Source organism: Oreochromis aureus, linkage group 19 (genome assembly GCF_013358895.1).
Source record: "Oreochromis aureus strain Israel breed Guangdong linkage group 19, ZZ_aureus, whole genome shotgun sequence".
Lineage (NCBI taxonomy): Eukaryota > Metazoa > Chordata > Actinopteri > Cichliformes > Cichlidae > Oreochromis > Oreochromis aureus.
This window is the reverse complement of record NC_052960.1, coordinates 2,570,259-2,593,394: the sequence shown is the minus strand read 5'-3', so window position 1 is coordinate 2,593,394 and position 23,136 is coordinate 2,570,259. Positions and strand designations below refer to the sequence as shown.

The 23,136-nt window shown below is 44.2% G+C and overlaps 2 protein-coding genes across 2 annotated transcripts; both read right to left on the bottom strand.

Annotated features, from left to right (window-relative positions):
* Positions 1–818: 818 nt before the first annotated feature.
* Positions 819–14,452, bottom strand: si:ch211-195o20.7 (cytospin-A). Its single transcript, XM_031752965.2, has 12 exons — positions 13,937–14,452; positions 13,273–13,406; positions 10,761–11,357; positions 10,472–10,524; positions 5,022–5,551; positions 4,686–4,782; positions 4,506–4,569; positions 3,722–3,782; positions 3,450–3,546; positions 2,222–2,338; positions 2,081–2,140; positions 819–1,928 (listed from the first exon to the last, which is right to left on the bottom strand). Exons 2-12 carry the CDS (start codon positions 13,310–13,312, stop codon positions 1,839–1,841), a joined length of 1,806 nt encoding a protein of 601 aa, XP_031608825.1. The 5' UTR covers positions 13,313–13,406; positions 13,937–14,452; the 3' UTR covers positions 819–1,838.
* Positions 14,453–16,000: 1,548 nt separating this feature from the next.
* zgc:193593 (uncharacterized protein LOC564090 homolog) lies at positions 16,001–19,667 on the bottom strand. Its single transcript, XM_039603670.1, has 2 exons — positions 19,480–19,667; positions 16,001–18,644 (listed from the first exon to the last, which is right to left on the bottom strand). Exons 1-2 carry the CDS (start codon positions 19,528–19,530, stop codon positions 18,360–18,362), a joined length of 336 nt encoding a protein of 111 aa, XP_039459604.1. The 5' UTR covers positions 19,531–19,667; the 3' UTR covers positions 16,001–18,359.
* Positions 19,668–23,136: the final 3,469 nt, after the last annotated feature.

Below are 23,136 nucleotides of genomic sequence, written 5' to 3'. Positions count from 1 at the left end.
TTTGCCTGGGGAGAGACCAGCATCATTTGTCCGTGCAGACAATTCCAATCCACTTCCAAAGCCCGGAGAGAAACACCGAGGTGTTATTGTATCCATAACAAGGAGAAAACGTCCTAAATGGCACAAGGAACAGAAAACTGCATGTGTATTAGACACAAAACTACCATATTATTTGAAAACTGAGACCACCAATCAAATCTCTGTTGTTTTAGGAAATAGTTTGCTACATTACAGGACTTTGTGGGCTACTAATTGAATACAAAGCCATATTAACACAATTCAGCTATGTAATAAACAGGCTTGACATTTTAATTATCTCGTGACAACAAAAGACGACAGGCTGGCAGTGGGTGTTGCGTCTCTGGAGGAAGTGATGAGACTGATCCGACAGTTGTCTGAAACACTCCCTCTCCGCTGATCTCGGGCGCTTTCAAACTCAAATGAGTTTGTCTTTATAATTGCTTGTTTAGAAGTTTATAGACATAAATACAGGTTGGACAAAGAATACGAGGTAAAAATAGCATCGCGGTGATTATGAGTTGACATGATGGGTGCAACACTGACCGTGCTGTAGCCACTAAGTGGCAATTAAAATTTTTTACTGAGGAATAACAGCAGATGCAGGCAAACAGAAGCAGGCATAACCTTATATTCACCAGCAGGTGGCAGTAAAGCCAAGGTTAAGCCAATTTCAAACATGAGCTCCTCCCAGTTCAAAACAGAAGAGTTGAGAATGTTGAGCCAAAAGCCCATAAATGGATTTTCGTGTCCATTCTTTTCACTCCTAACAGTGGGGTTAATAAACAAGACTCACGGCGCCACTTCATCCAAATAAACTGTTTATTTCTTTGGTATAATTCTTCACACTAGTTAAATACAAACATATCTTACAATGTAAGGAGCACTTGATTCATTTTGGCACGTACAACTTTGGCAACAGTTTTCAACACGTCGTAAAAATACCAGATTCGCGTCAGCGAGGATGCGGGTTTGATGCGAGATGATGTTGAAACCGGATGTGCAAGCTTGTGGAGGCTTGTATTTGCTTTAGCTGTGTCGCTTCTTTAACGCACATCCCTGAGCAACTTAACAGCACCGGCTCTCTCGTTAGTATCACAGAAGCACTTTGAAATTTTGATTACATGTGTTTTATGTGAGGAAACGCCAACTTTACTCAAAAACTGAAACTTTATCTAAGATAAATCATCAGACACGTTTCTGCCTGGACTGAGGCCTTGCAGCTGAATGCCCACACAGCCTTTACAAGACTACATAAACATCTACTGCACATTACATTCTGACATCAACAAAGTGCTGACAAAAGTGTGTATTTACACAGTGCTCAAATGTCCAAACAGATGTGGAATCCTTGCAAAGCATCACATATAAAAGCCAAAGATTATAGATTTCATGGAAGACCTAATACAGTACTTTCTGACCGTAAAGTACCAGTGTGGAGACATTTACAGCAACTCGTGTACACACTTTAACAGAAGGATGCTAAAAAGGTTCCACATAACCGGAATTTCTACAAGGCGGTCACAATAATATCCACTTTAAAAGCTAAAATGTGTAACTTTTGCATGTCCGTTTAATTCTCTGAACAGAAACGAGTGCACACAGCTTACGCCCATCTGTGCTTACATCCTTTGTTTACAGGCTTTTGTGACAGCTGTTTCTGAGACTATTTCAGTTACAAACTGTAGCTTTGAAGGTCATCCGCTCTTAACCACCCAACAAAAGTAGTATTCAGGGAACAATTATGATAAACTATGCTTCTTCGACAGCGTTTCTGAAGTGTCATCTGTGGCGGGACCCTTTGACAGTACCTCCAGCAGTTACATCTCAAAGTGGCGGTACATGCTCTCCACGTAGCTCAAAACCCGCTGCCAGTCAGGACCGCCCGCTCTCAGCATCTCCTCCACTGTCTGTTAAAGAGACACATTTATGAGCACAACAAACAAAGAACTGTTTCGTGTGTGTGTGTGTGTGTGTGTGTGTGTGTGTGTGTGTGTGTGTGTGTGTGTGTGTGTGTGTGTGTGTGTAAAATGGGAAATTGGTTAAAGACACAAAGTCTTACCAGAGACTGCGCAATCCCAACGCTCTCTCCTGTTTTGAACGCTAGACTGAGATTCTCTTTCTACAAAGAAAGAAGTAAAATCGATAAGTTTAACACAAACAAGTCGCTTCGTCCCATCAGTCACACAGAAACCAGCACTACCTTGTTCTCGGGGCCGAGGGTGCTGTAAGGGATATGCGAGGGGAGGTAGGTGTGGTAGACGGCACAGAACGCCAGGCCGTCGGCCCAGCTGCTGCTGAAGTTGGTAATGTCAATGTTCTGCATGAAGAGGAGAGGATACAAAAATGTATTATGTTCATTACTTCAGTGTTAAAACCTGTTAGACTACCACTGGTATTAAGTCCTTTATTTAAACAGGTCTATAAACAAATGTGCAAAAGCTCAGACACATTACACATGTTCATGGATTATTATTAGAAAAGCATGTGCAAGGGCAGCTGCATATATAGAAGTACCTTTTAAACCTTTTTAAGATGTCTGAATGAAACCAGAGAGGGTAGTCTCATAGGTTTTGGCAGCTCGTCCCTTATTTAAATTGGTTTTTCAAGTTCAGTGGGAATAAAAGGCCGAGCTAATATTAACATGTATGTGACCTGATACTGTAAACATGTATTTAACTGTAGTCAGAAGTTAATAAGCTGTAGATAAACATACAGTTCAGCTCTCGTCGCTCACCTAAGGCGAGCCATTCACTTTTCACATAATCACAGAATCAAGAGGCTTCAAGGCAGATGAAGAAAGATGCATATAAATAATATCGCCATATTTAAGTGTGCACAAATTATGGATTTTTACAATGATCCTATGACTAGTGAATGTATATAAAACTTTTTATGAGGGGCAGATATAATATTGTTTGTTTACAGGGTGAATGAAAAGGGCCCAAGGATGGATCCCTGTGGAACACCTCTGCAAGCAGCGAGGAGAGTTTATGTGACACATTTGGAGTTCTACCAGAAAGATAATCCTAAAATCTAAAAACACTTTTTCTACTAAAATGACAAGATTTACTAAATCAGATGCTTTTGACAGGTTCACTACTAATGGTTACACAGTTTCAGTTATATTACTGGAAACACACAATGGAGCTGTTGATCTGTCACATGATTTAATCCTGAGGGTAAAAGTTGATTCCAGACCCAGTGTCAGCTGGAGCTCTAATATTTTAGCAAGGGCAGGATTTAATAATTTAAATCACTCGGGTCCCCGTCTTTGTGGGGTGGGAGCACATGTGGAGCCTTCCAGGTTTCTTGAATGTTTAAAAAAGGACTCTGTTATCAGAGTTTGGAATACTCAGATTTGGAGATTATGACCAAGAGCCCACACACACCTGTAAACCGAACTACATATAAAAGCATCTTGAGGTCACCTTGTAGCCTTGGGTTCGACTCTGACACCAGCGGAGCAGCGAGTTTCTCTTTGAGCCTCCATGGCGACGCAGCAGCAGGTTGAATCCATCCTGAGACCTGAAAACATGCACACACGCTTGAGTCAGTTACAGTAGAGCAAACTGAACGTCGCACGAGAAGTGTTTCCGAATCTCTACTTGAACTTCACGATCTATTTTGCTTCAGTCCAAACAAGTCGTTGGATTTACAAAGGATGTGACTGTTCACAGAGTGCATGTCGCTGTGGACTCACTTGGTGGGCGGCAACTCAGTGAGGGCTGAATTGTACTTGTTTAAAGACTCCTCACGTTTTCCTGCACAGAGAAGAAACAACCCTGTGTTACACAACAGCAAGCTATGAGCATCCGGTGCAGGAAGGCTTAGTCACAGCACAAAACATTTTAACTTACCAACACAAACATCTACACGGTTAAAGGCTCTTTTTGTAAATGTGTGTATTTAAAAGTAATTTAAAACTTTTTAAAATGACCTAAAGCCATAATTAGAATGTGAAGAAAGAACAGCTATGACTTACACATAAATATATTGTGTGGAAGAGATATCAGCTTAAAAGAGAACAGCAGGGCTGTACTTGTCATTAGTTTGTACCAGCGCTGCCTTTATTTTCCAGAGCAAGTCATTATTTACAATGACAGGCTGCTAACAGCAAAAACCTCTACAGGAAATTAAAGTACAGCAAGGCCGAAAAGGTAAAAGAAAAGAGTCAAAGATGACCTTTACAGCAAACCAAACCTCGACGACCAAAACAACTAGAGTCACTACTTCAGGCTCACTCTCAGATCTCTAAGAGGCCCAACTTTACATCAGAAACTAAACATGTTTACAGTATGACACAGAAAGCGTTTGGTCTCCAGCCTTTCATCATAACTATGTAAGGGGTAAATATCTAAATATGCTCACTTTTGGCTCTAAAAATTATGAATGAATCAACAAATTGAGGTTGAATCCCATCGTTTACATGGAGACTATGGTTAAAAACATTGTTCAGTAGTAGATCGAGGTGTGGGTGAGCTCACCTGTGTCACTGCTTGACCTGCTGTCCTGCCAGTCCAGATTTCGACCTCTTAATTGCAACAAATTCTTTTAAAGAAAAAAACAAAAGTATCTAATTAGGTATAGCTGTGTGTGCGTACAGTATGCATGTCTTCATCAACAAGCAGACCCTAATGAAGCCACTTCCTCTGTATGAGTCTCACCTTGTTTGCAGGAGCAGCTGTTGCAGCAGAATTTGACTGGGAGGTTCCGTTCAGCATGGTGTTGGATTCTGAGGAGCTGGGCAATCTGGACAGGCTTCTGCAGCAAAGAATGGATAAAACAAACCAAATCAACTCCCCTAAGACAGCTGCTTCACGCTCCACGTGTAGATTGGACTGTTTAAATTCTTTTCAAGTGGTCGAGTTAATGCAGTATGTTATAGAGAAAGCACAACTGCAGTCCTGACCAAGTTTGGTGATTGTGGAGCAGAGAGGTTTTGTTTTCAAATCTCTGTCCAGCTCCACAGACGTACGCTTAGGCTCGAACCGTTTTCTCACCTTGACCTCTCTGTAGTCACCATCCTTCGTGTGTCACTGGATCGCACCCCCTCTCTGTTCCTGTCCTCATTGGTCACATTTCTCAGGTAGCGCTTAGTCACATCTTTACAGTCCGTTTTCGCCTCTTCGTCAGCGACATTCTTCACCACCTCGTTCTGACTCTTACTTTCCAGCCCTTCTCTTCCCAACCTGTACACCGCCCTCTCCCTGCCTCTGTGGCTTTCTTCCTTGTTCGCAGACTTGTTGGATTCTCCATTTGGCTTCTCAGGTTCCTGGGCTTCACTTTTGCCCTGGACCTTGGTGAGATTAGCCAGTTTTTGCCTGCTCTCCTTCAACTCTTCCCTCAGAGTAACCAGCTGCACGTCAGCCTCTTTCTGTCTCTGCTGGGCAGCAGACAGCTCCCTCTCAATGTCTTTATGGGCTGTTCGGAGCGCCGTCAACTCCTCTTCTGCCTCAGCTCTCAGGCGATCTGCCACCGCCACCGCCACCTGCAGGTCAGCCTGGAACTGCAGCCATTCGCCACGCTCTGACTGGAAAGGAAACACAGGGTACTTTATTAGCAGGAAAATCTCAGTTTGTCCAACTAATTTAAGAAACAGCAACCCTGGGTGATCGTGGCTCAAGAGTTGGGAGTTCGCCTTGTAATCGGAAGGTTGCCGGTTCGAGCCCCGGCTCGGACAGTCTCGGTCGTTGTGTCCTTGGGCAAGACACTTCACCCGTTGCCTACTGGTGGTGGTCAGAGGGCCCGGTGGCGCCAGTGTCTGGCAGCCTCGCCTCTGTCAGTGCGCCCCAGGGTGGCTGTGGCTACAACGTAGCTGCCATCACCAGTGTGTGAATGGGTGAATGACTGGATATGTAAAGCGCTTTGGGGTCCTTAGGGACTAGAAAAGCGCTATATAAATACAGGCCATTTACCATTTACCATCCATGTTCTGTGTGGGCATATGCTGGCACAGCTGACTTTTGGTAAGCCAAACACAAGTGCAGCAGAAGCTGATTGGACGGCTATAAATTTTGTAAATAATCTGTCATACAGTCCCAATCAAAAGTTCAAGACCACAGGGGGAAGGTTAAGGGAAAGATTTTTTGCCTTTGCCATCAGAACATCATGACAGAAAATGACAATAAATCCACGTTTTTGCACAGATTTGGCCCTTTAAAGGCATGTGGTCCTAAACTTTTCACAGCTGTAAAACAGCCTGTTTCAGTTTCAATAAACTGCATGCTCAAAAAAATGTTTTGTCTCACTCCCATTTCTACTTGTTGCATGATGAAGCTCGACTTGGAACCTTGTTAAGATCCAGCCATGCAAAATATGTTTTTTTGCCATCTTTCAAGTGGTCTTAAACTTCTGATCAGGACTGAGAGAAATATAATAAAAATGTTACAGATAACCCATGCAATCAAAATTATTTTCACAACAATGCCATGAAAATCCAGAGGATTAAAGTTGGCTTTAAGTTAATCGGACAGACAAAATCAAACAGCTCAGCTTTCCACAGAGAATGACTGCAATCAAATAAACTATCAAATATCCATTTGGCCCTCATTATACGACAAGTTGAGCTGAAGCGAGCAGCAGGCCGCAGCAGGCCTCAGCAAGCCGGGGGGGGGGGAAGCTGGCAAGCCAACTCAAATGAGGCAAAACTGGATCATGAGAACAAAAGTGGTCTGCTCGTTTTTAAAATCATTCTTGGAGAAAAAACCCGACTCGAAGCCGAACAAGCTCCGACACAGACAGAAAAACAAAGCAAATGTAAGCAACGTTTGGGAGGCGGACCAAAGATTGCATTGTGAAACTGCCTTCTGCGACACCATCGGTGTGGCTGTGATCCAAAAACTGGTTTGTTTTTTTTTTGACTTGGGAAAACTAAATCCCAACCCTGATTCAGTTTCATATCTTTGTGATGTAAAAGAACGCTTCCAGCTTTCATTCTTAAAGCCCTGTAGCAGCAGACATGCACAAACACTACCCCCAGACATCAAAACAGGCACTCAGAGCCAATGAAGCCAAGAGGTAAACGATACCAGACTATTAAAAAATGTTAAGCGACCAACATCATAAAAGAAAAACAGAGGGATGTGGAAGAAAGTCAGAGAAGTCAGGGAGGACAATAGAAGTTTTTGGAATCACACACAGATTTAAGGAAAGGGAGTTCACAGACTGTGGAGAAATGCAAGCTGGGGAACTGCGAGAGTGTGGAGGAGTGGAGGGATTGGGAAGGGTGGTAATTAGATGAAGAATGGATGAAGATGTGGAGGAGGAGGCAAGTCTGAGCCAAGCCGTTCCCTCATCTGACCACTGACTCAAGACCACAGCTGGACCTGATTACTCTGGATACATGCGCGCACACGTACACATGCATATCACGTTGCTTTCCTCTCTCCCACAGACACACACACACCTCCCCTGTTCTTTCACATCAACACCAAACCACACCGTTTCATTCTCCAACACGTATCCATATACTCAGGTTAAGCCGAAGCACATTCTCCTTGGAAATCAGCAGGATGGTGAATCTTGTTTGGAGTTCTCCGAGTCTATATTTAGGATTATTACAAACACCCGCTTGGACTTAAAGAATCTTGTCTTTGCAGAGTCTTTGTTATCTAGATGTGGACACCAACTGGAGCGTGTCTGTTTAAGGAAACAGGAAGGGGTGCTCCTCAGTTAACACTGAGATAAGGGTGTGGACTGTCAGGACTAAAACGCACACGCTGGCTCGGTCCCCCAGGACCCGGCCTCATGCCCCGCTGCAGGACCAGATGTAGTACAGGCATACATACACGTCTATACTCTAGATGCAAATCTGCTTTCCTGACAATTCCTGGAAAGAGTTCATCACACTTGAAGATTTGTGCTGTGTTTACTACTATGTGTCCCTACTTCACCTCCACGCCCACTCTAACTTGGGGAATCATCGCAACTCAGTGATTACTGCTCTCTCCAGCTTTCAACAAGCTGTGGTGTGAATTCAAATATATTTCTTAAGAGACATTTCCCTCCCAGATGTGCAGTGCAAAATGGCCAAAAAAACTCTGCAAATGATGCTCAAACATAACCTGGGAGAGAGTTGCATATTTAAGAAAAGCTTCCCAATGCAGTCGGGAACCCTCCTCTCATCTTCCCGTCAGTCTACATGTGATCCGTGGCTTCCAAATGCACGGCCTGGTTCACTGCAGCAGACTGTCAAGGAGCAAAGTGAACAGAGAGAACCTGGAGATCATTTCAGGAAATCTCGGGCAGTGTTCACCTGGAACTGATTCCAAATGCTTTGAGATCGACTCCAGCAGGGAACACAAATCTGACCATCCACCCCCACAACACAGCCACGACTGGAGTATTTTCATTTTTGCTGGTTAAGAAAACTGAAAACTTGTCATGCTCATAAGCACAAACAGATGGTACATTTGATAACATCCTTAGCAGTTCATTGCACAATGGGCAATCATGTGGCTTTCTTTAGAATTCAGTTTAACTACAAAGAAATGGAAATAACATTATTGCTGCCGGATAGACAGAGACAGATAAGGAGCATTAGGAAAAGGAGTGCTGAGGACAGATGAAGAAAGCACATCAGGGAGGCTTATCTGTCTGAATGTGACTGGAAAAATAACAGCTACTTAAATTACAAGAAAAAAAGGGGTCAAAAAAATGGGGTCAGATCTGAAGAGGAAACGAATTAAGCAAGGTGGGGTCAGACGAAAAGATGGATGGTGCATGCAGAAAAGAGGAGAGGGGGGTTGAAGGCATCCAGAGGAAGGAAGAGACGAGAGAGAGAGGGAAAGCCATCGCTCATTTCAGTCTTGTGCTCGGGGTGGAGCGGTCAACAGGCTCAGCTGGGGACTGAGGGGAGGGGGGCAGGCCTCTGAAGATAGAATTTTTGGTGCATGTGTTTGCAAGTCTTTTGTTTCATGTGCACACGCACAAAATATGGCCAGTGGGTCACTGCAAGCTGCAGCCCTTCTACCTCACCACAGCACAAAACAAGTTTTGTCTTGGAAACAGCCGAATGTGAACCCCCTCCTCTGCCCTGCACTCCCCTTCTCCGACTCTCCACACAAAGGATCTCAGCACTGCAGAGCAGGCAGAGAGGGTTCATAAAGCTGAGCTCTGGATAGCTTATATCGTCCTACAGAGGGCTCGTGTAAACACGGGGTTGGATTGCCATGATTTCCATAACACTGAGCCCTCTCACTGCGTTATACCACAGTCTCTCTGAGCTTCAGCTGGACCGTGCGAGGCTTATATTTCTAGGTCTTTCACAAGGATGTGGGAAAGTGGAAGAAAGACAAAGTAAAGAAAGGAGTGTTTGGACAGTTTAAATATTAAATAGACAGAGCTGACATCAAGGAGGCCCGGAATAGACGAGCCGGAAGGTAAAAACAGATGACGTGCGTCAGTCGGAGTTTAATTAAAATAATTCAAATACATGAGAAAAATAAAAGAGCAGACGAGAGGACGGGGAGGACAGAAGAAAGAAGAAAAGGCGATGGGGACGGGGAGGGGCACCGTTCTGTCATAGTCCAGCTGTCGTAATCTGAGGCAGATCTAGAGGAAGCTGGAAGCCTCTGGCTACAATCCTCATAAGGGAGGGTCAGGAATCGGAACGAATAACTGACAGGAAATTACTCAAGAACATCACCGTCCTCCTAAGATCACGGAATGAACGAGAAAATGAACTAAAATGTTGCAGAATTTGATTTTATCCATATCCATATCAAACATAGCCGGAGAGTCTCTCGTGAATAAGCACCACCTTTCAGGTTGAAAGTCACTTCTTCACTATTATTAACCCTTTTGTGTTTGCCATTCAGTTCAGTTCATTTTTATTTATACAGCACCGACAACAGTCGCATGTTGTCTCATCAGAAGGACCAACAGTCATGCGCAGCTGCCTCTGATATCAAAGGCGAGTGTCCTTGATAAACTATCTTGTTGGACAGAAAATGATCTCAACAACTTTCCTCCTGTGGAAGGACAGGAAGACCTTCATTAGCACAGCTGCAGCCCCCAGGGGGTGAAGCAGAGTCCACTTGAAGACTCTGTTGTTGTTAAAGGGGAGCAAAGTGTGGGCTGTGATGGGATGGTATGTGTTAGTGTTACCTCTTGGCTCACAGGTCACATTACACCAACCTGTACATCACTTCCTGTTTACAAATGCATGTACTTTACTCGTTCAGTTACGCTGCAACAAAGGTGCGTCGTGTATATAAATAAAGTCAATTTATTGGGATTTAGACAAATGCATCCTTCACAGGAACTGCAACCTGGTCATTACTACTAGAAGGCATCCAGTACCAAAGCTCCTCACCCCAAAATGTTGCCATATTCATATGCAAACTTTAGTTTATAGAGATCACAGCTTGACCGGATAACGTCTCTTTGGGGGGGAAGAGTTAAGTGCACGGTCGGTTTCCGGAGGAGAAACCTTTGAAGCTCATCTCACCTCTAATGTACTCTTCAGACTCTTCACTTCTGTCAGCAGATGCTTCAGTATCTCTGAGGGAAGGTCACAGAAATGTCAGGAAGCATCACATGCATATAAAACAAAAAATGTCAAGGAAATTGACTTGCCCTTCTTAAAACAGACAAATGTTTGGCCCACATTGAAATGCAGAGTTGTAGCACTCAAACAACAAGCCTGCTGGAGGTGTTATTGCAGTGCTTATTTAGGGGGGCATATTTTGACATTTCAAATACTAGTACTATAAGATGAAGACTAATTTTACTCTCACCTGCTGTGTTTGTGCTCCCGTCCTCACTGGCAGTGATTCCCAGAGCTAGCTTACACTCCTCCAGCAACTTCTCAAGTTCCTCGCTTTGGCCGTCCTTCGGTTCCTGACACTGCGGCAGAGACCGACTCAGACCACTGTCCCTTTCTCTCCAGTTTTGCCCCAAAGAGCTGCCCACCACAGGTGAGGCACTAGACAGAGACGAGGGGCTCTTTATAGGGCTGATGGGCACACTCTTCTCTGGGGTGACAGGAATCCTGGGTGTAGAAGTAGGAGGACCACCATTCCTCCCTACAGTAGCTTTCTCACTCACTGCCACAGCACCGGCTGGCTTGCTGTTCACTGGGATAACTCCGGCACTAACCGTGGAGCTGTTCGCGCTGACCGGCGGACGAGGCTTCCAATCCGGAGGGGGACTGCGAGCGCTGGGAGTAGTTGGCGTGCCATGCTGCGATTTCTTGCCAGTGGTGACCGGTACTGGAGGTATAGATGAAACTGAGATCGTAGGGGAAGACGGAAGCTGGGGAGCACTGGTTGTGAAAACAGCACCGTCGTTCTGTGGAGTAGTAGGTGGAGTGTGAAAACTGTCCACCTGAGCCCCTAAAGAAAAACAGATTTGAGAGAAAATAAGAAAAGCAAATGCATGTTTGAAGACTGCATCTAAATATGGGAAAAAGGGGAAAAACTGAGCTGAATAATAATTTCTGTCTGCTGTTTTCCACACAAGACATCAATTTAGGAACAATTCTTGAAATAATTTCATATCCTGGTCTCTGGTTTTAACTTCATGAGTGGAGCAGGACTTTAAAGTTTGTGCTCATTTCCAGGCCCGACTTTTATTTTTGGACTGTACTGAAATAACTTTTGTTTAAAATAGTCCACTTTTCTTATACTGAGCCTTGGTGCAGCCGCTTTGCTCCCCCGCTGTCTGAAAGAAGCAGTTTTAGCTCCTCTTTCTTTAAGACACTTTGCTCCTGATTGTGAACAGAAGGTTTTTAGAACAGGTGGGTGGAGCACACGTCCTCACATCATGATCTCTTCACATCACGCAAGTCCAAGACTGGGTGTTTACAGCAGTTTAGAGCTCTTAGAGAGTATTTGCACATACGATGACCTCAGTATCTGAAACTCTGACCATGAGCATTCACCACATACATGTGTGACAGAAAAGGAGAAGCATAACAGCCTCCATCTGTGACTCGGTCATACAGACTGAAGGAATACACTGAACTACTGAAGTGGACACAGAACGAAGTGAGAAAGCAGTCAGTCGTCAGCAGTCAGGCATGCTGACACTGAAAACATCATCTAGCGAGTTGACTGAACAACACGGCCTTCGCTGACCAGCACAATGCCCGGGCCGTGCCCCTGACGATGAATGCTGTAATACAAGCATTCCTCCAGCGCTGCTCATCCATACCACTGCTCCCGATTCAGGAACACACATGCAGACAAAGGACAAACAATTCCCACGTATTTGCAGCAATCAGTTACCGATTCATTTTCAGACTTGACACATGATGAGTTCCACTTTTTGGCATTCCCCGCCTGTCACAGCATGCCAGCGTTAAGAACTCCAGAGGCTATGGGAACCCGTAGGCAGCGTTTCCTTCTCTTCCCCGCTCATTTTCCTTGTTTGGACAAAAGCTTCACTATGAACAAAATGAATGTTTTTTTTGTTCCTTCTTTTTCTTTCTTTAGTGATGTAAGATCAGAGCTTGAACATTTGCAAAGTTATGCACCACCTGCTGCACGGCCAAATCACCGAGAAAGAATGACAGGACTGTCTAATAGGACTCTCAAGCCAACCCTTCTCTTTATTTCTTCATTCCAGACCTTAATGCGCTCGTCCAACCATGTGCATGGGTGGCAAGTTGACTGAATGAGAGTGGATGTGTGTGTAAGTCTGTGTGTGTGTGTGTGTGTGTCAGATAGCATTAGACTTCCTATGATTAATCCGCTGCCCTTGTGCTGAGCTGGGGAATTCTGCCGATTCATCACAGCTGGCCCGGCGGGGCCAGAACGAATCACACGGGGACGCGAGGAGAATGACCACTCACTGAGCAACACAGGAGAGCTGCCAAGATTCCTGCTGCAACTCAGCACACACACATTCACACACCTACAGCTTTTCCACTTGCTTCTCTCTGCTGCCTTCAGTTTCAGGATTACTCTTCATCCACCTTCACATTTTGGGAATTCTAGTACATGCACTTTTCTGGTATCATGCTTTCGACTTCCGTGTACTTCATGAATCAGATGTTTGCGATTTCCTGGAAATTTCTCAAAACAATTCAAAACACGAGGCCAACACGCCACAGCCATCTGTGCGCACTGCCAAACCTTTCAGACACAGCACGGAAAGTTCAAGGGAGCTGATTCTGCCAGAGCTGGTTTAAAGAAAGTAAATTAAGAGTGTGTGTGTGTGTGTGTGTGTGTGTGTGTGTGTGTGTGTGTGTGTGTGTGTGTGTGTGTGTGTGTGTGTGTCTGTGTCTGTGTTTGAGGGATGACCTACCTGTGGGTCCGTGGCTGTCCTTGGTGGAAAAGTTGCCCATACTGCAGTAATAGGGTTGGGGCCAGTGATGCGGCCCTGCAGGTGCTTGTTGCACTTTCACGCAAACCAGACCAAAGAGATAGAGAGGAGGTGACCTACACACACACACACACACACAGAGCAAAGGGTGAAGTCGTGCACTTTTATCCAGCTGAGAAATAATCCAGTGAACACAACCTCGCTCACACTGATGGCGGACTGCGGAAGTTGACATGGAGGCTCATTTGAATGATAGTAAAATCAGTACCTTTACATAATGAGGCTGAAACACCAGAGTGAGATCAGACGTACAGGCAGGACGCTACAGTGTGGCCACATGAGGCAGAAAGCTGTTGGCACGTCGGTGTAAGTGCTCGGTGAGTGGAAAAGGACGAGAAATGCGCCCAAGACCCACAGAAACTGCAAACCGAGTCACCGAGAAGCACCCACGAGTTCAAACTGGCACTTAAACCAGTGAGGTTCACTAAAACGTAACATCGTTCTTATAGAGTCAGAGGTTTGCGCCACAGACGCGCGAGAAAACCTTTCAGCCACAAACTCGATTTAAGTTCTTCACTGAGAGTGGAGAAAACTCACTCAAAAGTCACACCCTTAATGTGAAAAGGCAACAATAGTGGGTACAAACCTTGGACAGATTAGAATCAATCCCAGATCCTCCGGTTCTGCGTTTGGGAACCTCTGCTTCTTCTTCTTCTTCTTCTTCTTCTTCTCCACGATCCGCTTTCTCCAGCGCTGCTCAGCCAAGCGCACTGCCCCGCTGTTCCTTCACGGAGAAGCGCCGAGGGCAGATGGACAAACGCAAAAGCAGCTGCTGTTGGACAAACTCAGGTCCAAGCAACATTTTACTCCTGGGAGCTTCTCAAAAAAAGAAGCAAAAACGTGTGGCTTTAGTCCGCACAAAGAGTCGAAGTGAACTCTGACCGCAGATGACCGATGGCTCTGATATCCACCGGACGTGTCCACTGGAGGGCACAGTTAGGCTGTGCAAGGACAAACCTGTTGCTGTTGCCTCTGGGATGAGTTGGCTCCTGTCCACTCACTGCTTCGAGTGGATGACCCACTGACCTGCTGTGCCATACAGCCCCGGGCTCAACAGCGAACCGACTTTACATACCAATATTTCTCCGTCTGTTCACGCGGTCCCGCTGACAGTTTAGCTCCCACATAACTCCGGTGAGTCTTGGGATGATTCAGTTCTGAGTGTTTCAAACTATTTCCTGGTTACGCTTTTGCACCAGTGCAGTAATTTTTTATTGTTTAATGCTGACTCAACCATGAATACAATAAGAAATAAACCAAAGTTACGCAAAACCGAAGTTACGCATAAACATTAGTGACAAAAACATTAACAGATCACATATTTAGACACAGCAGCTCTGGTCTGGACATATTTATTTAAAAGCTGGCATACACACAGGAGATTACTCATTAAACTAATAGTCCATATGGCCAATTCTTTGAATCGATAAATTTTGATATATATATATATATTTTTTAAACTAAATTAACCGGTAAATGTCAACCTTGCTAAGAGGCATTTAACCAAATATTATCAGTGGCTGTACTTATATATTTGAGGTTTTGTGGATCAGAAAATATTCCAAATGAACTCAAACGTGTGCACTTAATTATTGATTTTTTTAACTCATGAAAGTTGCTGTACTGTCGTTCCACCGTGGAAAAAGGACAATTCAAAGAAATCATTAAAAGCCCCCAAATTACCATGAAATTCATGCAAACCTCTGACCACAACTATATATGCTGGGCAAACACATATAATCAGTGTGTGCTTAAATGGGCTCATTCATAGAAAGCAGAGATACAAAGACTGAAATTCTGAGCTGATACCAATTTATTTAAATGGAAGTTTAGCTGATTATTTATTTAGTTTTGTATTAATTTATTCATTTGTGGTCACTTTCCCCCTACTGTGACAGAAAACCAAAGAACTCTTTATTATTTAAAAAAACCTGAACACTTTATCACATTATTGAACGTTCAGCCTGCACAACACTGATGCTACAATGTGGCACGTAAACGTGGACGGGCTATGAGCCCCACTGATAAACTGTTGCATTAATAATAAAGAAGTGATGTTTGTATAATCTGTAAGTAGGTCGTAGCTGCTTTTAAGGCCAACTATAGTTTGACTTTTATCGTGACTCCACAGGAAATGACATTGTTGAGATATTTGTTGGTAACCTTTCTATCACTGCCAGGAGCGAAACATCGCTGATCTTAGTTGTTTAGCAGAATCCCAAAAATCCACCACACACTGATGACAGGTTTGCTTCAGTGTTTAGTCAAAAACAACAATTCTCTCCAAATAAAGTTTGTGAAACAGGAGGAAGAGCCTGGCTTCATCAGATATTAAATACAACTGCGTTGCGGGTTGAGCCCCTGTGACGTATCTCCACAAGTGTTTGAGTAAAATATTTAAAAGCAGCATGTGCTGGTCGGTGTGAGTCTGTCTACAGCCTCTGGTCTCGCACTGCACGTTACCGCATAGCATGCATAGTGTCTGTCACAGTACCAGGATATCAGCGTTCATCCTCTCTCTGCAGTTTCACAAGTTTATCTTACGATTAGGTCATCAGGGCCGTGATTCCTGTGGTAAAATTCTGTCACATCTCTTGAAGCATAATTACACCAAAACAGCATGAATTGAATCTTGACTAAAACATTTATTTCTTGGTACAAAAAGAACAATTTCATCCCACATAATTGCACAGAAACAATCTGAGCCGCAGCTGTGACTAAAGTGCTTTTATTTCATAAATCTAGTCCAACATCTTTTCATTAAATATTAATGACTTTACTAACAGAACAAAAGTCTCCTTTAATGGGCACAGCTAAAGTCAAGTTTGTAGAGCTTCACAGACGCTAATGGATGAGCGCTGATGTGTGACATCCAGCACGCTGACAGATGAATACTGTGCTTTCAAACATCCCTTGCATTTTTAATCCGAGCGCTAACGTGTTTTCGAGCATCCCCATTATTCAGTGCACTATCTCGGCAGTTACTCCTCATAAACTGCACAATGCCGAGTGAAACAGGAACTGGCTGCAGCGAGGAGACAAGCTCTCCTCCTTCACTCTCTTATTGAGATCAATAGGTTTTCGCAGTTCTCTGTGCTCACTGTGCACTGTTGCAGTATAAAGAGAATCCATCAAAAGCAGCTAGGTGCATTACACAGCTTCCAGCCCATGTCCACATTGATTCCAAAACTCCCAGGAGTGCAATGCCTGAATGCGACTGCAGTTCAGTGAAAGCACGGCCAATTATTTCAGATCCGAATTTTCAAACAGGTGGAGAACATTTTAGCCAAACGTGTCTGTAATTCTGAGCGCTATCTGTTTGGTTTACTCTGTACATTTCCTCCAGAGCATTCCTGCTCTGTTGAGAACCTTATAACCCAATTATGAAATTGTTTATAGGTGTCAGCCTCAGTCCAGAATAAGGTGAGCAACTGTCCAACAGCCGATGCCAGTTGGAGCCATTAGCCCCCTCTCCTGAGTGGATTACGACCATTTTGTTGGTGACCCTCTGTGCTAGAATACTGGTGGGTCACTACTGGGGCATTAAAAACTCCCAACCTGCCACAACTAGCCACTTGTCCAATTTGGCAGAGAGACAAGGGTGGCTTTTTGGCTATGAGAACGTGGATTGCAAGGTCTGGCTGACCTCTAACTGACGAAACACTAAACTTTCTTACATCCTCCTTTGGAGAATGCCAGGGAGCGTCCTCCTCCCTCTGTTACTTGATGAGAAATAAAACCTTGTACCATCTCCATATCTGATAAATCTCCAGTATCCTGGCTCAATTTAAGAGCCGGTCAATGACGACAGTATAACCTTGTGCAATCCATAAGGCACAGCGCGCATTCTCAACCACGCTCAGTGTCTCGCCGAGTCTCAGCTCTGCTCTCTCTGGTACATTTTTTTGGTGTTAACACGAATGAAAACACCACCTCTAGACTCGTCCATCCATATCTGACAGTGAGACAAACGGTGGACACTGCAGGGGGAATGGCACAATGTTTGGATGCACAGGAACTGTTTACGGGTCCTTGACCCTCTAATACCAGATTAGGTTAATGAGTGTGTGCACCAGGAATGGTTTTCCACCAGGGTTAATCCCCACGGAGGGCACAGACTTATCCTGCAGAAATCACCACTTTACCTTGCTTACCCGCCACCTGCGGTGTCTCAGCAAAGTGTATTTGTGCAATTGTTGTTTACATGGCCCAGGCTTTGATAACAGATCCACTTTGTTCTGATAAAAGAGACGTTTTCAAGCCACAAAAGCACCCTCTGCTTTACCACTCTGACCCAATCCTCAGAGAAAGTCCTCAGAATAGACGCACCGGTTATTGACTCAGCCCCAAAGCCAACCTATGTCTTCGACCGCTCTCTTTTGATTGACAGCCAATGCAGACTACACCAAAAGATGCCAAGGCTTGTTGATGGATGGCACCTGCTCCTCCTCAGAGGAAATCAATTGAAGTCATGGGCAAGGATGGGCTGCTCGAGCACTTACACATGGCTTTCTGCCTGGGAAAAGATGGAAAGGAGGTCAGAGAGAGAGAGATGCCAACCATCTGTGTACAGAGGAGCACTGCCAAGCATCACTCTCTTTTTACCTCAGTACTCGAAAAGACACACAATGCCTCCAAATTAGTCACGCTAGCTCATTCAAGCCACATTCAGCCACAGTTTCTGGGAAGTTCCAGCACCAGTTACGTACTCATCCCATCATTCATGCTGCTTAGTGCTCTCTCTGTGCATTAAACAGCCTAGTTATTAGTGAATAAGTGAACCAATCCAGTAGAATGTGAACTATTGTTACTGAACTCCACATCTCTTCATGATACTGTTTCTTATTTCGCGCCAACACATAGGTTCAGTCAGATATCCACAACAGCATGTCTTCAGAGAGCACATGGGCCGCATTGGTGCAATGGGCCTGCATAGCTACAATCTTAGACATGACCGAGCGTAGTTACCGGAACTCAACCTATGGTGTCAGCCAAACTATCACCACAGACTAATTTGAGGGAACTTTGTCGCCAACAAACGAGGGAGGTGGGATCTCCTGGCAGGCACCGGCCCGGCGAGTCACATCCAGGACGGGGATCCTGTGTGCCACTGCACTGGCATCAGTGTGCGTGCCGATCAACTGCAGGACACGGGAAGAGGGCCGATGGTAGAGGGCCAACTGCTTGGAGCTGTAGCCACACATCCCAATCCCAACGGCTCCCAGCAGCATAGCCATACCAGGCACGGTCTTCTCCGCCGGAGGCGTCACGGGCACATTATGGTAGGCCTGCGTCTGAAAGAAAAGTAACAAATGCGATAAGCGAAGCACAACATGCACACCTCAGCTCCAGCTGGTGCTCCCAGCAATCCTGGAGAGATTAAAACTCCATCTTTTCTCATTTACTAAATTGTGGCTCGTCTCTTTTGACAAACGAAAAGCTCATCTATTTTGCGACATGGACAATTTCCTCCGTGGGCCTTTGACAATTATAAAGCACGTGGAGGAGCAAATAATAGAAACTTCATAGTTTCTAATGGAGCTGTGTCACAGGCAGTTAAGAAGCCATTCCTGTAGCTCGCTCAACCAGTTCCCATTTCCACTTACAATGCAATGGACTGTCGCAGGCTTGGATTTCTCTATTGTTTGTGATAAACACTACTACTATTGAGCTAAAATATAAGCCATTCTACAATTACAGGAACAGCAGCCTGGAAATATTGTGGTCTGTGCGTATATAATAAGATAGCACTGTGTTTCATCATCTTGTCACAACCAAATCTGTTGAGACAATGCTCAGAAAAATGGCTGCACAATAGCAGCACGAGGCTTAGCGAAGCAAGTGTGCTGTATGATTTTGTATCTGTCAATAAAACTCTGCATGGACCCATAAAAACAGCACCTTGCAAACATTTTATCAGCAGTTGCTCCCAGAACTGCCGCAGTTCTCTCATCAGCCTCCCTCTGGAGGCAGAGAGAGCATGCTAACCCCTGTATGAATCCCAGACAAAAGCACTACTTCTTATTTTATTTGCATTTGTCAGTAAAACATAAAATCTAAGAAAAGAAAAACTTGTTTTCTTAAATACTCACCTTAAACCTTTAGAACCTAACAAAGGCTCGCACTCACCTGCAGCAGCCTGATGTAGCCAGGAGTGAGTCTTGGGAGTCTGAAAAACATCTGAGCTTCCCACGCTGGTCTTCCTGCTAAATCAGATGAATTGAAGGCCAGATGACTCTTGGCAGTCTCTCTCTCAAGCTCCTCTCCCTGGACTCCCAGGACGGGAAACCCACTGAGATAGAGGGTTTGTCCGGGTGTTCGCGCACCTAAGCTCAGCTGTCTGAGGCAGGACAGTCTGGTCAGCCCTTATAACGTCTCCTTCCTGACTTTACATAATAGGACAGCTGCAGGTGGTGAGCCTAAGGGGATTACAGGAGCTGGCACACAGGGACGAAGAAGTCAGACTACACAGAAGGAAGGGTGGAAGTGTAGGGAAAGGTGATCCTCGCTTCTTCTTTTGCCAAAGAAAACAAACTGAGCGAAATCATATTTAAATATGTGCGATTGCTTTGCAAATTTCTGCACCTCAATCAATCTATAAACATAATCAAGGTTTTTATAAAATGTATCAAGAGTGTAGTGATGTGTGTCTGAATCATATGCAGAATATGTATGGATAGTTTCAGAGTTGTTTCCAGTTTGATGCCAAAACAAAGTCAAAAATGTTGAATAAGAACTTGTTGATTATGCAAGCACATTAGCATCAGGTGTAAGGGACTTCTGACTTCAGCATTTCCTTTAAAAGGCCCACACTGAAGAGGTGAAGTCATTTACAGTCCAGAGCCCATTTGAGTCTGCCAAGTTAGTTGATTTGAATGTTTTTTGTGTGTTGATGTTGAAAGTGGCCTCTCCAGCCGTGTCAGCAACTTTCTTTAAGCTTTAATATCCTTCCTGGCCTCGGGGTCCCGGGTGCAGAGCGAGGTCTTATAATGAGGTAGCTGTGCTGATAACGTTGCTCTCGGTGGATGGGAGGAATTTCTCCGGTGAGAGTTACCAACAATGACCTTCTTCTCATCTCTGGTAACAGGACCCAATTGTGCCTCCTAACTCACACATCCACGAATAATCTCAAACTCTGGCAATAATACTGCAAAGTCATGATGTCATGGAAACTTGTGATGCCCACTGGGCTTTACGCACAAACAGAGACAATATACCACTTAAAATGCTGTGTGAGAAAATGTCAAATCAAAAACTGATATTCTATTGAATATTTAAAGTTTTAGAGACATTTCCCAGGAAACCTCAAATATGAATGTCAGGATGGGGTTAAACCAGGACTGCTAACTAAAAATAAAGACAAGATGATAGTTTATTAAACTTTTAATGAAATTTGCAGATTGTCTTGGTGGAGTTTAATAAACTCAGCCGTCTGCTCCTTGCTATGTAAAATATAACAGGACACTGGAGTAAACTCTCGACCGTCTCACACTTCTGTTTAATCAGTTTTCTGTGTGACGTTTATTCAGCTGTGTAAAAACTATAACTTTAATCTCAGCCAAACTGATTTACTCAGGAACAAATAAAACACTGAAAAAAAGCCAAACAATAACTTTTTTAAGTTATCTAAGTGACTTATATATCATGTTTAACCTGAGTAGCGAAAGACTGCGGGGGGTCTGAAAATGATGTCCCGGGAGTCCGCTGTTCTCGCCGGCTCTAGTGAGCCTCGACCTCCCGGTCAGCTATCGAGCTGGTGGGTAACAGACGTCTCCGAAAATGTCGGAGCACTTTTGCAAATATGCGATGTCTTGATAAACTGAGCAGATATTTGAAGTTTACACAGCTACATTCTCGCCTGAAAACATCTTAAAAGTTTATTTTGTGACCCAGAAAGAGTAATAAGAGTAATATTAAAACTATGTAGCTGCCGCCATTGTTGGAAACTGGAATTGGCTGAATTCTGGAATAGGTTGGGCCACGAAGGATACACCCGACCCATCCTTCAAATCTGGGGAAAAGGAGGACACATTTGTCGGCCGCATTTGGAGGAGTCTTCGAATCTGGACAGCCTGTTACATAATCGGCCTACAAATGCAGCCTCCGAAGGATGCGGCCCCTGAATTTGGACACAGCAACGATACCGGACACAGCTTCTTCTTCTTTGGGGTTTAATGGCAGCTGGCATCCTTGTACATGCAGTGCTTCCATCTTCTGTTTCAGTCTCTTATACACTCTTAAGTCCTGCTGCTTATTCCTGCGTTTTTCAGGATCTTACAAAGCTTCAAACAACGCGTTGACTATTAAATTAGTGTTCAACGATTTTGATAGTCGACGTAATTGTGACTGGTCAACTAATCGTGGCAGCCCTGCTTTTTAACCATTTAAATAGAATTAACTCGTTCTATTTCAGCACTTTATACAACATGTCTCACTCACCCATTAACACAAGCACCTTTTTCTGCGTCTATGTATATATGCATCTATCTAACGTTCACACACTGTCACACTCTGACGAGCACATCGGACACATTTCAGGGGTCATCATCTTGCCCAAGGACACTTTGGCATGCAGACTGGAGCCACTACAGATCAAACTACCAACCTTCTGATTAGCAGATGTCCTGCTCTACCCATTTTCTTCACATCAGCTGCATTTATGAATATTATTAAGGTTAGCTCTGCTTTGATGACTACAACAGAAATGTTACCTCAGTCTTGTTTTGAGTAGCTACACGATTACGTCAAATGAAAGTGATGAAATGTTTATTCCTTGACACACGCAACCTTCACAAAAACTTACTTAAAAGGTCTGCAACTGGCTCATGGGCCACTTTTGAGAGGATAGACAAATGGTAAGCCTCACTGTCTCAAATCCAGGGATCCCTCTCATTTCTTTAGAAGTTGAAACTTTTCTGTGGATGTGTGTAAAAAGTAACCTGCTTTCAGAAGTGCAGGAAATCCTTGGGGATTATCAAAGATGTTAGGATTTATACTGAGCTGAAGTTAAAAACAATCCACCTGTTTGAGACGTTTGGGTCTGGACTGCAATCCTTGGAGCCATTAGGCATGGTTGAAGAAATGCACTAATCCCTGAATGATCACTGTTATATTATCTTAAGCATGTGTGCCCTTATTCTCTCCTCTGGCTAATGTCTGCATAATGAGCCCATGAGCTCCCATCAGATGCAGCACCTGGTGCATCCATCCATGAATGGAGGCCACAGATGGCAGCCCTCGTGCTAATTGCTCAGTCATACACGCATACACTCACAGTGTGTATTACAGTGTATGATATAACCTGCCGGTGTCTACAGGTGCATTCCAGGTTTGGAGCAATTGTTCCTTTAAAGCCGGAACACGGCAGACAGCTCTCCCTCATGCCATCAAAAAGTCACTGTCCAGCTGAGATAAATCTTTGTCCTTTTCCTGAACTCGTCCCTTGGCATTGCATGATGGGTTAATGCATTAAAATAGACTACCTGAGCTGCAGACAGGTATTGTGATGCAGAAGGTTAAGCTACCGACTCCCTAGGTGGTACTGGTTTAAAAGGTCCATCAACAACATAATGTGCTGGCATATTTAGCATATAGTTAGATAAAGGAGAGTAGCTTTGGGGATTATGTAATGGCACTAATTACTGTCCCTTATCATTCACCACCATAATGAATATATGCATACACCCCATTAGTAGAACTGCCCTGAAGACTATCATTTCAGTGTAGTTATCCAGAAGTGCAAATATGAAGAGGCGCACGGCACAGCTGAGCATGGGCAGTAATGGA

Bases quoted from the DNA above. Each gene is read 5' to 3' on its own strand.
- si:ch211-195o20.7 (XM_031752965.2), bottom strand. From the start codon at position 13,312: ATGGGCAACTTTTCCACCAAGGACAGCCACGGACCCACAG. The intron at 11,358-13,272 runs GTAGGTCATCCC...GTTTTTCTTTAG, and splicing joins GGACAGCCACGGACCCACAG to GGGCTCAGGTGGACAGTTTT. The intron at 1,929-2,080 runs GTAAGACTTTGT...TCTCTTTAACAG, and splicing joins TTGGGATTGCGCAGTCTCTG to ACAGTGGAGGAGATGCTGAG.
- zgc:193593 (XM_039603670.1), bottom strand. From the start codon at position 19,530: ATGTTTTTCAGACTCCCAAGACTCACTCCTGGCTACATCAGGCTGCTG. The intron at 18,645-19,479 runs GTGAGTGCGAGC...CTTTTCTTTCAG, and splicing joins GCTACATCAGGCTGCTGCAG to ACGCAGGCCTACCATAATGT.